This window comes from Heloderma suspectum, chromosome 2, assembly GCF_057233095.1.
Source record: "Heloderma suspectum isolate Gila_16-S chromosome 2, 16-S_ref, whole genome shotgun sequence".
NCBI lineage: Eukaryota > Metazoa > Chordata > Lepidosauria > Squamata > Helodermatidae > Heloderma > Heloderma suspectum.
In genome coordinates, this window is record NC_139459.1 from 44446254 (window position 1) to 44459288 (window position 13035).

Sequence of the window (13035 nt, forward strand, 5' to 3'; positions counted from 1 at the left end):
GCATGATAGAACTGCGTCTCAGAATATGTTCAGAGCAGTGGCCAAACATCTTTGAAAGAATTAGAATATCAAATCTCCAGAATGTTGGTTGCCCTGCAAACTTGGATGTGTGTTTAGATCTCCTTCATCAAGGTTGAAAAATATGCTTTTGATCTGCAGTAGAAACATTTCTGTTTAAATTCACCTAGAAAAACAAACAAACAGCATTTGGTACCAACAGCATTTCTGACAGATGTATCTCTTGCTCTTCCTCTATCTGCCCTTATTGTAGTTGCTTTTGCTCCATCTGCCCTATCATAGTTTTGATGATTGGTCAGCAAGCCCATTGGCCCTTACCCTAGGTCCTGGTCTTGCAACCTAAGTATACTAAGAAAGTTGCATGACAAGATATTCTACTGTGTACACATTGCTGAAATAAACTTTATACTTGAACTGTAATGACCACTCATGATCTGGTGTGCATCAGATAAACATACACAGTGCTATGAAATGGTAGTGTCAAGACTTATGACACATTTTCATAGTAAATGAAATATTTAATCCAGCCTTCCCAACCTGGTGTCCTCCAGATGTTTTGGACGACAAGTCCCAGTATTCCTGACCATTGGTCATTCTGATTGGGGCTGATGTGAATTGAAGCCCAAAACATCTGGAGGGCACCAGAGTGGGAAGGCTGACTTAATCTGTCATAGTATTTCAGTTTTTTTCTGCCTTACTGCAAGGCTTAACAAAAATTCTAACTAATTCTTATGGGTTGTATACAACTGTGCCCATCCTCCTTCACAATAAACCGTGCTGGCAGAACAGTATCCTTCTACTCCCTGCACACACTCCAGCTCTGCTCTAAAGAGTTGGGGGTACTCCAGAACAGATGGGGGGGCTGCAGCAGGAAAGAGAGGAGGGATGTCCCATTGTACTAGCGGAATCCACTAGTGCAACATGGATCCCTCTCAGTGTTTATTCCCTCAACAATCCTGTGAGATATGCTTAAGTCAAAAGATACCCACTGAAATTCATAACTGAGCCAGCTTATAAATTTCCATCTTCTGTATTCAAATTCAACATTCTCTCCATTTCCCCATATGTGTAAATCTACACATAAAAGCACATGGATTTCAATCAATTTGGAGTATTTCATTATGTATTATGATAGCAAACTGTGATTAAAATAATGGGCAATATGAATAGAAATGTTATACTGGGCAGACTGCACAAGACAAGATTCACAGTTGTATTTCTCTCTACTAGATGAGATCAACTGGCCTGAAAAGGATGAAGCACCGCCCCCAGATGCCCAGGACCTGATTACTTTGCTTCTGAGACAAAACCCCTTGGAGAGATTGGGAACAGGTTAGAAGGCATGGGTTTGACATTAATGTTCACCAGGATGCTAGAAATAGTATTTCTTTGGCTTGTTCTGTGCATTTTGTTTTTTCTCCTTAGAAATACCATTCATTTGCTAGTGACAGAAGAAGTTGCAACTAGCAAAATTATAGTTTATAAGAAAAACAGAGAGAATCCTTTTGTGTGTTTATTTTTTAACATGGAATTTTATTTTGAAATAAAGATAAAAATACAGGCAACAAAAGACCACATAGCAATACAACAAGATCACTAATTAAGGGGAAAGGAAACTTACTGATTACAGTCCTTAAATATCATGGGTAAACATGGGGAACAGTTAGAGTAAAACAGCCTAAGGAGAAGCTCACTAACTATTGAAAGAGTTTGGATATGTAAGTTATGTAGCTGAATCGTACTCAGAAAAAAATATATACATCTGTATTTGATTGGGGTATGATCAGAAGGTTGAAGGGTTTCCAGATAGGAGATAAACCATGGTGCCATAACATTTTTACAAATTAAATATTTTATTCTTATACTCCAAAGACCCAAAGATGGTCTTCCACATATGGGGAAAGTGTCTTACAGTCACAGAATATATGTTTTACATCTTACCTTTGAGCATTGCATGAGAAAAGTGAAACTAAATCCAGATATGTTCTTTCACTTGTTCAAGCTTGCACAGCGTCTCGTGTATGGGGCAGCCTAAGGAATGTTATAGAGCCTACTTATTATTACACTGCATCAGTTATTCTACAAGTATTTGCAGCACAGCGCTAGTAGCAATTTTTCTTCCACACATGGTTATTTTTATCAAAGCCATTGTTAATACACTGTATCTTTCCTGAAATTAATGTATCTTAAGTCTTCAGCCTAATGTGAAGCTGATATTTAGTGATCAATAATGATAAAACAAAGCTTGCACAAATAATGCAAATGGGACACACTCCAGAACAAGGACATGTTGCCCTGATTAGGATGAGGACCATGGTGTTCCGGAGCAGAGGGTTAAATCTTCCCCGCATCCTCCGCCACCATTTTTTTCTTGATGTTCTACTCCCCCGCAAGGTGGGGGGATAAAAAAAGAAAAAGAAAAACGGTATCCACTCTAGTCATTTACTTTTTTCAATCCTCCCGGAGGGCAGGGAGAGAAAGAATGGATTGAATTTCCGGGCTGTGGGGGAAACCCTCTCTTCCTGGAATGTCATGGTCCCAAGGCAGGGCCATGTGCACTTACACTGGAGTAAGCATAGCAGTAGACTGGAGATGCAACAAACAAAAAAACCTTCTATACAAACATTGCTAGTTGCCTCACCCCCCCCCCCTTTATTTTGTTGAAAAAGCAAGAGCTCATTGTGGGAGGTGGGGAGGCAGGGATGAAAGAAAGCAGCAGCAGCAGGGAGAGGTTTGATCAGCTTTCTAGACAAGGGAAAAATGCAACTGTCTGGCTAGCCTGAAGCAGTGAAAACATGCCTCTGTGACATCACCTTACAGGTCACACAGACACACCTCATAAAACATCACAAGCTCTCCAAAACAGGCAGCCACACCACTGTTGGGTTGTTGTTTTTTTTGCAGATCATGCCACACCAGAAAATAAAAATGGATTTTCTCCAGTTTGAAAAAATACTGGACGGGGGATGGGGGGTGGAATATGGGTTGACATGGAATGACTGCAGAAGATTAATGATGTCATATGGGCAGTCCAAAAAAATCCCTCTCACAAGGCAAGCTGATAGCACCTTAAAACCCCCATCTGGAAGAGCCCATAGGCTAGCTTTATCTTGCAACCATTTTGGGCAATTCATTTGGAAAGGAGGTATATACATTTTTAAAATAAATATGACTAAAGAATTCCTTTGTAGAAATAATCCCGAAGGCTTTCTCTTACTTGCCCAGGTGGTGCCTATGAGGTGAAACAGCACCAGTTCTTCCAGCACTTAGATTGGAATAGTTTGCTGAGACAGAAAGCAGAATTCATTCCTCAGCTGGAATCGGAAGATGACACAAGCTACTTTGACAGTACGTTGTTGTCGTTTTTAAATAATGTATATACATGGATTTATATATATCCATAGCAATGAATACATATGAAATGCATCTATATGAAAATACAGCTTACTAGCAATTATACATAGGCTTCAACAAAAGCAGACCAGATATCCAAATAAGTATCAGTTTGAAGCTGGCATCTTTATGCCACCCATTCAGATATTGAAAGGATTATCAAGTCCTCAATCCATTGCATTACAGAAGGTGAGTGTTTATCCTTCCAATGTTGTAATATTAGTCTTTTAGCTGTCCAGAGAGTGCAGAGAATCCATTTACACTGACCATTCATTAATTTCCATGAGGCAGGTAAATAATTTAATTAAAGATTGTTCCAGTACAAAAGAATGTATAAAAGAAGCATTAGCTGCATTGCACTCCGAGTAATTAGCCAAATTAGACAATTCCCTACTAAAGGGGATTGACAGTATGTATAGTTTTATATAGAAATAGTGTTTAAGTTGTGTTTGTGTTTTACTGCCCTAGGATTTGAATTTTTAAAACGATCTTTCACTGTATTACTTTGTTGATCTATTAACATTTTTAACAAAATAAAATTATACTTCAGTTAGTTTTTGAGCTATGTATATGCATATTTTTAGCTCGTTCTGAGAAATATCACCATATGGAAACTGAAGAAGAAGATGATACAAATGATGAAGACTTTAATTTGGAGATAAGGCAGTTTTCCTCATGTTCACATAGATTTTCAAAGGTAAGCATTTGCATCTTTTCACATGTATTATATACATGGGTTGTATCATATTTTGTAGTGAGTGGGATGCAGGGGAGAACAAGAAAAAAGTTGTGACAAATTATTGTAGGCCATTTTCACATGTACATTTAAGAGCCTTTTTATAAGCAACATGTTTTAAATAATCTTTCTGTAAAGTCACTGGAAAAGACCCTGATGCTGGGAAAGATTGAAGGCAAAAGGAGAAGGGGACGGCAGAGGATGAGATGGCTAGATAGCATCACCGATGCAATGAATATGGACTTGAGCACACTCCGGGAGAGAGTGCAGGACAGGAAGGCCTGGCGTGCTATGGTCCATGGGGTCACGAAGAGTCGGACACGACTGAACAACAACAACAAATAACACTTCCATTAATTTAGTATTGTTCAGTTTACTAGGGGCTGCTAGGGACAATACCCCAAACCTGTTTCCTTCTGAAAACTAGTAAACAGATGGCCATTATGCATTCTTGTTCCTTCAATCAAATACTAAAATAGTGGTGCTCTGTACCAAATCCTGGCCTAGGTGTTCCTTCTCTTCCATTCTACCCAGCGAAATAGTTCATCAGAAATCAGTAAGCCCTACCCAGATGTGCTCCTCCTCTAATTCACCATGTTTCCACAAATGAGAATATGAGGTCAAAACAGGAGTAACTGAACACTAAATTTGAGATTCTGAGGTGAGAAAATAATGTTGGAGAGCCTTGTACATAGGAAAGAAAATGAGAGCTAATATTTATGCCTTCATTCACTTTTATCCTATCCAAATTAAATTTGGAAAGCTACAAGTGAGATTATCGCAGTACAGAATACGTAAAGTACTTCTATGGGGAGGTTGTATTTTAGTATATAATTGTTTTAGCTGCTAAATTTTGTATATTTTAATTTTGTTCTAAGTAGCTTTTCTTTTGAGAAAGGTATTTAAGAAATCTAAGATGATGATTATGCATATTCTAGATAGTTTAACTTAGTTAGCACTTAACTGCATTTAAACATAATTTTGTCCACATTGTCAGCATAAATGGCTTTTTTTTAAAGGAAGGACAGCAGTGAATTTTAAACTTCTCAAAATAGTATTTTTAGAATGTATCTGCTTTTACACTAGCCTCTCTGAACCCTTGTGATGTGATGGGCTGTAAATTACTATATACCATTTCAAAATGTTTTTGCAGAATATGATTCAGTGATTCAATATTTTAAAAACAGAAATATCTGTACCTTTTACCCATGGTTATATGTCTTCATATCTGTAGTAATCCATAATCCCTATTAATCTGTAGAAGCATCATAAGAATGGGGAAGTGAAAAAGGCAAGAGAAGGTCTTGCTTTCCTTGTTTTATGTGAAACCTTTGTCATGACTTGGCAGCAGGAATCCAATTCTCAAACAGCAAGGAGCATTTAAATCTTTTCTTTCCAGATGGCTTCTGTGCATTTGCAAGATAGCATAAGCATACTACATGAATAAGCTGAAACTGATATCTTATAGCTTCACTTTTTTTCATCACAGACAAGCTCAATATGCAGGTTGTCAGATAAACAATTGACTTTTTATGACCATTTCCCCCCCTCCCTAAATATTTTAGTCAAGTAATTTATTCTCATCTTCACAGTCAGTTCAGTTCACTTTAACCCCCCTCCTTTGCATTCCTGACTGATGGCCATCAAATGCTGGGATTTTCTTTTTGTTTTTCAATGGTAAAGAAGTATTCTGAGATGTGCATTGATTCTATGATCTAGAAATTCTGAAGTATCTATAGATTTAATTCATATAGTCAAAAGGTGAACAGGAAGAAATGAAGTGAATTCATGATAGAAAAGATGCTATTAGCTATCCTGTTGCTTAGCATGGAGACAAATTGAAAATCATTTTAAAAACAGAGTCTCTGGGAAATTAATTCATCATCTGCTGAAGTTGGTTAAAACTCCAGGATACTCCCTATAAGTATTTAGAGCCTGCAGTGCTCTGCATGGAATGTAATTTTCTGAAGTTCTTTTTTATACAAACAGCTGTTAACTATACATTCTTATGCCCCCATGCACAGGTTTTTAGTAGTATTGATCGAGTAACTCGAAATCAAACTGAAGAGAAGGAAGATGCAGCGGAGAGAACAAAAAATGTGATCCTAACAACTGCAGAATCTTTAAGTTGGAGCTCAGAATATTCTGAAATGTGAGTATTTTGTACTTGTACTTATCCTGTCTGTGGGATAAATTATCACATATTATCTTCACAATCATCATGTGAAGCAGATTCAGCTGAGCTGTAATGACATGCCAAAAGCCAGGCACTGACCTTCATGAGATTTGTACCAGTCTACTGTATTATATTGGTTCTCTCTTTTAGTAGAAATTACTGTAAAATCAAGTGCACTGATAGTTGTGGAGTATTTGAATAATTCCTCTGTTTACTGCAACATCTGTAAACCTTTGTGTGCTGTTTTGGCTTCAGTTTGTGTTTAATTATGTTATGTAAATATCATTGTAAACGTAGGCAGCAGATATCTACATCTGCCTCCTCTGACACTGAAAGTTCTAGGCAACGTCACAATTCAGGGTTGCTTCCAAAATTGGCTATATCAGCTGAAGAAGAATCTCCACGTTCTGCTGGATCCCGTAAAGATCAGGGAAAGACTACATTCATTAATGAAGAAATTATTCAAGATGAAGTGGAGGTAACAACTCCAGCAAGCACAATCAGTAGCTCCACGCTGTCAGGTAGGATTCAAACAAGGAAGTATTTTCTAAACTCTACATGTTGAAAGGTCATCTATTTTGTGAAATTGGAAAAGTCACCTGTAAGTGAAATGACTTTATCCTAGCCAAATTCTGAGATCAAAATGTTGTCTTGAATTTCATGACATGATGTACTGTCAGATGTGGATTGTCCTTCCCCCTTTGCAATCAACACCACATGGAGACAAGCTTCAGGCTGTCACTAATTTATTTTGCTAGGAACTGGCCTCTTTACAAATGCAGATTCTAGGAATACTCTCGAACTGCCTCAGGCCCCTAAACCACTAATCTGCAATCCCTAATAGAGTTGCTGACAGTATGGGCATGAACTTCTCATGGCCAGACTTGCTTCACAGTGATGCCCCTGTCTTAGGGTGGCTCCCTCCTACGATGGCTTCCAAGAGTGGCTATCCTGGCTGAGACCTGCCCCTAACTTTTCCCGCTTGGCTTGAGAGATGTGCCCTAGCATCTCTCAAGTCACACCCCTCTTATTCCTCCCCCTTGGAAACTTGAGTTCTCACGTTGGAGGGATGGGGCAACAACTCAGCCTGGCCTATCTGTTTGTCAAGGCCTTCAGATTAATCTCTCCCAGCATCTTGGCTCACTAGGGAGGTTCCCTCCCATGGCTGCTGATCTAACGGTTCCAACTCTGATTCAGAGTCGGAGCCATCAGAAATCTCAGGGCACTTGGACTCATCCTTGACATGTACTTAGGAACCACATCAGTTTTTTTAAATTAATAGTAGGTGCAGGGTGATTTTCATTGGGATAACAGCATGCAGGGAGAGAACGCTTAGCTCTCTTCATCCCCTGCCTCTCTCCTGCCAGAAATTGCTCTACCCTGCAACATTATTATTCTTAGGGAGAATGCTCCCATTGGCACCAATGGGATCTTTTTAAAATAAAACTAATAGTAGCACTGATGTGGAGCCATTTTGGTTAGCACTGAAGCCATGGAGGAAAGGATAAACCCTCCCTGCACACCGTGGTCCTGGTAAAAATCCCCTCCTCCAAATCCAGCACCTGCTTTTAATCAAGAAAAGAAACCTGTTGTGGTTCCTAATGACACATTTCAGAAGGTTCCGTCCAATGAAGGCGCACCACATAGGATCACACTGTTAGTGTTATGAATAATTTGGCCCTGAGAGCATCAACTTTCCCTTGTAAATATTAATGTGAAGGGTTTGAGGGGCGAGGCAGGGGGAGGTGGGGATTTAAACTTGCAGTACAAAAAAATCTGAAATCGGAATCCAGTATCCTAAACTGGCTTTTAGGACCAAAATGTTTATTCTCCAAAATGGGATATTTGCAAGGCATAACACATCTCTCTAAATATGCATTAACACATCTCTACCATGACCTACAAAAAAAAGTTCAGTGGTTTTCCCATCATTTCCTACTTGCACTTAGAGATGAACCTGGGTTACTGTGGTTCTGGTGGTGTTCTTATTGTGAAGCAGTTGTCTAAATAATCAACCTTAGAGTGCTATTCAACAGGATTGATGCTTGATAGATGGAGAAGTCTTATCTTTGAGCCCTCTGTGCATGTTAAGCCCTGCCCGGCAAGCATGAGGAACAACAGAGGCTTGTTAGCCTCCCTTTCTTCCCTACTCACATTTTGAACTAGATGGACTCAGAGGCTAGATGGGCTCATCCTGCTTACAGATTACCCAATTTTTGTTAATAACAGCTCTGGCTGTTTGATGCTTCAACTGCAATTATTTCCAATAGGGCAGAGTACAAATCATTAAACCCACATAGAATAGAAACTTTGCATAAAGGAGTAGTATACATTGTGTTGTTCATTGCTGGACAATTCCATTGTAGGAGTCTTGCATAAACAATTAAATGACCTGTGTTATGTCTAAATTATGCAGTGCCCTTCTACCTGTTAGCTCCTCTCCTTATCAGGTTGATCTTTAGGGAATGAATAAGTTATATCTCTGGGTGGTGCAGACATAAAAGTTAGCCATGGTTTTGAGAACAGGTTTGGTCTGCAGTATCACATGCTTCCTACTTTTGCTCCCATCTTGTACATGAATTCTCTGTCCCTTCTGTATCCCAGTTTGATATTGCATCTGTCAGTTACTAATTATGGTTTAAGGTCAACCTAACCTAGCACCGTTAACCAAGGTTGTGATTGTCAGTTGTAATTAGGGATGTCCAGATTTTGGGAAATCTGCCCTGTGTGTGTTTCATGGATTCCGCAGTGGTGTTCTTTCCAGTGTCAGTCCACAGACAGATTCGAATTCTTTTTTGTTATGTGAAAAAAATACGCGCATAATTTCATAAGAGGTTTTGCAACAATTTACATAATTTACATTAGTTTGTAACATTTAGTGTATTGTCCCCCATTCCATTCAACTTTTCCCCTCTTATTTTCTAGTCTCAGCAGAAATGTGTGTATTTTCCTACAAAAAAATGTGCATAAATTTCGGGAAAGTTTTTTTTAAAAAAAGACCTGAAAGTCCACGGACTCTGTGCCAGCCTGAGGAGGCCAGTCCGCAGAGGATTCCACATGCTGGATTCTTAGAAATCCGAACTCGTTTTAGTCCATCTCAAATTTCTCCAGCATCCCTAGTTGTAATATTGAAGCAAGGGGGATATGGGGGATTTAGGGCATGAAAGGGAAGGGAAACCCCCTCCCCTTTCATACACTAAATCACTACTGACCCCTGGACACAGTTAGCAAATAGTCCTAATATTTTATTGCATGAATTTGTTGCCAGAAAAATGATTTCTCACCTTGTTGTTTGATTTCCTCTTCATTTGTTTGTTTCTTCAATTTTTTCAATCTTTTCTTTTGTACAGTTGGCAGTTTTTCAGAGCACTTGGATCAGATAAATGGAAGAAGTGAGAGTGTGGACAGCACAGATAATTTCTCAAAGCCATCCAGTGAACAATCATCTCATATGGCACGTCAGCGATTAGAAACTACAGAGAAAAAGAAAATATCTGGAAAAGTCACAAAGTCCCTCTCAGCCAGTGCTCTGTCCCTTATGATCCCAGGAGGTAGTGATTATAGTTTGAGTGTGAAATTGATGCTTGTATGTACCATTTTTCTCTTTATGCTGTGCGATCTCAGTACAACCTTTCTTGCACCAAAATGAGTTACAGAATTCCTTGTTTTCCTTGGTGTTTACCCTGAATCTGTAGTAATAATTTGCAGTCTTTTAATTATTTCTTCAGATTCAGGGTACATGTGAAGGAAAACATGGACCTCTGTGACTGTTACGGTAACAAAATGCCATATCTATGCAACTTACTGACTGGTTTCACACACTACAATAAGCCGCCATGTTTGTTTCATTGTGGTTTATTGTGTTGTACGAACCCAGTCATTGTTAGTCCTTTTTAGTTTTCTCCTTCATAGTACAGCGGAACAGAAAAAAAATTTGTAATGCAAGATTCAAACATTAACTATCATCTGATGTCTACAGTGCATCCATGGAGCTTACCATACAAAGGGAGATTTTTTATTTTATTTTTTTCCTATAAGCAGTAGAATCATCTGTATGTGACTTCTACACATGCTGAGTATCCCCATAGAAAAAGAATAGGATGTTCTCATATAAATTCATTCCTTCAGTCTTTGAATGCAGTTGATAACAAAATAAAATGTGAGTAAAATTCCCTGTGCAATTGATGTACAGGAATTTTCAGAATGCAGATATCAGGCTACATCTGTATACATGGCCACAAAATGTCTTAGAGAGTAGGGGCTGTTTCTCATGTTACAGTTAAACACAGTGTTCCATAGTCTTGCATTTTATAATGTGAGAATGGTTGTCCCAGTGTCCTTTTCGGGGGTCGGGGGGTGGGGCTGTTAAGCCTGCCTGAAAGCCAGTCCCTGCTTCTGCATGGATTAATCTGAAAGAGACTGTGCACAGGCATTCTCACACTAGAGAATAACTTGATATACAAGCACCCTGAAGATAATTTCCTCTACAAGGTAGTGGAGATAAACTTAGCAATTTGAGTACATCTCTGTTCCATGAATGTGCCTTCACTTCAGTTTTGGCCTAAAAACAAAAAGAGAGATGTCTCAAATACCAGCTGGTAGAGCTACCATGATGGCCTCAAATGATGGATACAGAAGATGGGGTTTAAAATATGGAAGAGGGCTTAACATCGTCAAAAGCATATAAGCCTCTAAATTTGTAATTTTTTTCCTGCCAGGTAAAAGATACATACATTATAAATGTTTTCAGAAAGTTTCTGGGTTGTGGTCGTGGGCATTTCTTAAGCAGTAGCTGTATTTCAAGTCTGTGTATATGGTTATAGTATGTGGAACATAAATGCATAAACTCAGAATGTGCTCTTAAATAGAGAACCTTTTGTTCCAGATATATTTGGTGTGTCTCCTTTGGGAAGTCCAATGTCCCCCCATTCCGTGTCTTCAGATCTCTCATCCTCCAGAGATTCTTCTCCTAGCCGCGACTCCTCAACTGCTCCTGCAAGTCCTCATCAGCCTGTCATAATTCATACTTCAGGCAAAAAGTATGGATTCACTATCCGAGCAATCAGAGTATATGTGGGTGACAGCGACATCTACACAGTTCACCATATCGTTTGGGTAAGGTTTTTAACCTTTGCTTGTGTTGTAATGTAGCAGAAATCAGAGTCAGAGAGACCACGGAGTAAAGAAAAATGAGTATTCTTTACTTAACGCACGGGCTTAAGGCTGGAATCTTTTCCAAAGAGCCAAAAGCCCCGAGGCATAGCCACACATTACTTTTATAGAGATGATGACACACAAGCGACCCTTTCTCCCACTCCCTCTCCTGTGGTTTTACATTTGGTATAGTTGTTTATAGTACAGGAAATGGGCCATAGGACATTCTATCTTGAGAACAAGGATACAGTCCTGCAGTAAGCAAAAAGGCAAAATCATGACTGTGTTGTGCAATTCGGCTTGCTGACAGGGGAAGTCTCTACATTGCTGTTCCTGCCAAACTATGCTAGCTCAGCAAGAACATGAGACCACTTAGTCTGACCCCCGACATGGCTGCTACAGTAATAATGTTTGAAACAGGTATGTTTTCCATTTACTGTTTCAAGCTCACATCAGATGGTGGCAGCTCTATCATTAACAGGCTGGCATTCTAGCAAGTTATCTGTTGCTTCTTGCAGCGTGACAGAATGTTCACTGTGTGCTATCCAAGATTAAGACCATAAGATGTTCTGTGCTGTGCTTAGCACACTGTTGTTCCTTTTTTCTTGTTTTTAATTTGCAAATACAACCATAAGAAACAAAAAACAAAACAAAAAGGGGGGAACCACAAAGAGAGAAAAAAGAAAGAAAGAAAGAAAGAACAAACGAACATATCATGAAACATACCTATGCACAATAATCATTTACATTACCCTCAATATAAAAAAGAAAAAGAGGAAAAAAAGAAGGATTTAACACTCCCATTTCAAATATATACATTCATATAAGCAGTCTGTACACGCTGTTCGTTCTTAATTGTATGTTACCCCTGATCAAGGCATCTGAGGTCAAATCCATCAAGGTCAAATGCTCACAAGCAGTGCTGTCATCGAATGCCCCTCAGGTTTTTCTACCTTAGGACAGGGGTGCAGAATTTCAGGCCATGGACCAAATCTATCCCTTCCCCAGAAAGCCATGCCCCCTTCGCCCCCACTGCACCCCCAACCACCAGTTGATGGATTCCCAGCTTTTTTGCATTTTATCTCCATTCCCCCTCCCACCGCAAAAAGAATTCTGAAAGGTTGAAATGCCTCTTGTTCAGCTTAGCTACTGGCGGTAAGAGCTTTAAGGTAAAATATGCTGGTATTTCTGGGCCCTTCCCTCTTGCTTCCTGCCCGTGCTACCACTGGAATGCAGCCCTTGAGAGCTTCTCCAGAATGGAATTTGGCCCTCAGGCTGAAAGAGTTTCTGCACCCCTGTCCTAGGTAGAAAAATCATGGTTTAAAGCGATAGCAAAGAAGATTAAATTGTTCAATGATCTGTATGCCATGTGATTTCATTTTTATTTAATTAACTAATTTCTATTTCTATTTTATTTTCTAATTAAATGGGGCACACAGCCTATCAGAATACCGTAATAAACACAATTATGTGTTACAGCCAGGGATATCGGAGAAATATGCAATAGATTCAAATGAGTTCAGATTTTTATGAATCCGACCTGCAGATTCTGCAGTGG

The 13035-nt window shown here is 39.2% G+C and overlaps 1 protein-coding gene across 1 annotated transcript in view; it reads left to right on the plus strand.

Moving 5' to 3' along the window:
- Nucleotides 1–13035, plus strand: part of MAST4 (microtubule associated serine/threonine kinase family member 4) — a 373102-nt gene that overhangs the window by 347984 nt on the left and 12083 nt on the right. The window contains exons 20-26 of the mRNA XM_084833380.1: nucleotides 1249–1350; nucleotides 3244–3366; nucleotides 3996–4108; nucleotides 6172–6299; nucleotides 6660–6844; nucleotides 9674–9874; nucleotides 11209–11438. Of these exons, the coding sequence (XP_084689506.1) occupies nucleotides 1249–1350; nucleotides 3244–3366; nucleotides 3996–4108; nucleotides 6172–6299; nucleotides 6660–6844; nucleotides 9674–9874; nucleotides 11209–11438 (1082 nt within the window). The remainder of the gene's footprint in view (nucleotides 1–1248; nucleotides 1351–3243; nucleotides 3367–3995; nucleotides 4109–6171; nucleotides 6300–6659; nucleotides 6845–9673; nucleotides 9875–11208; nucleotides 11439–13035) is intronic.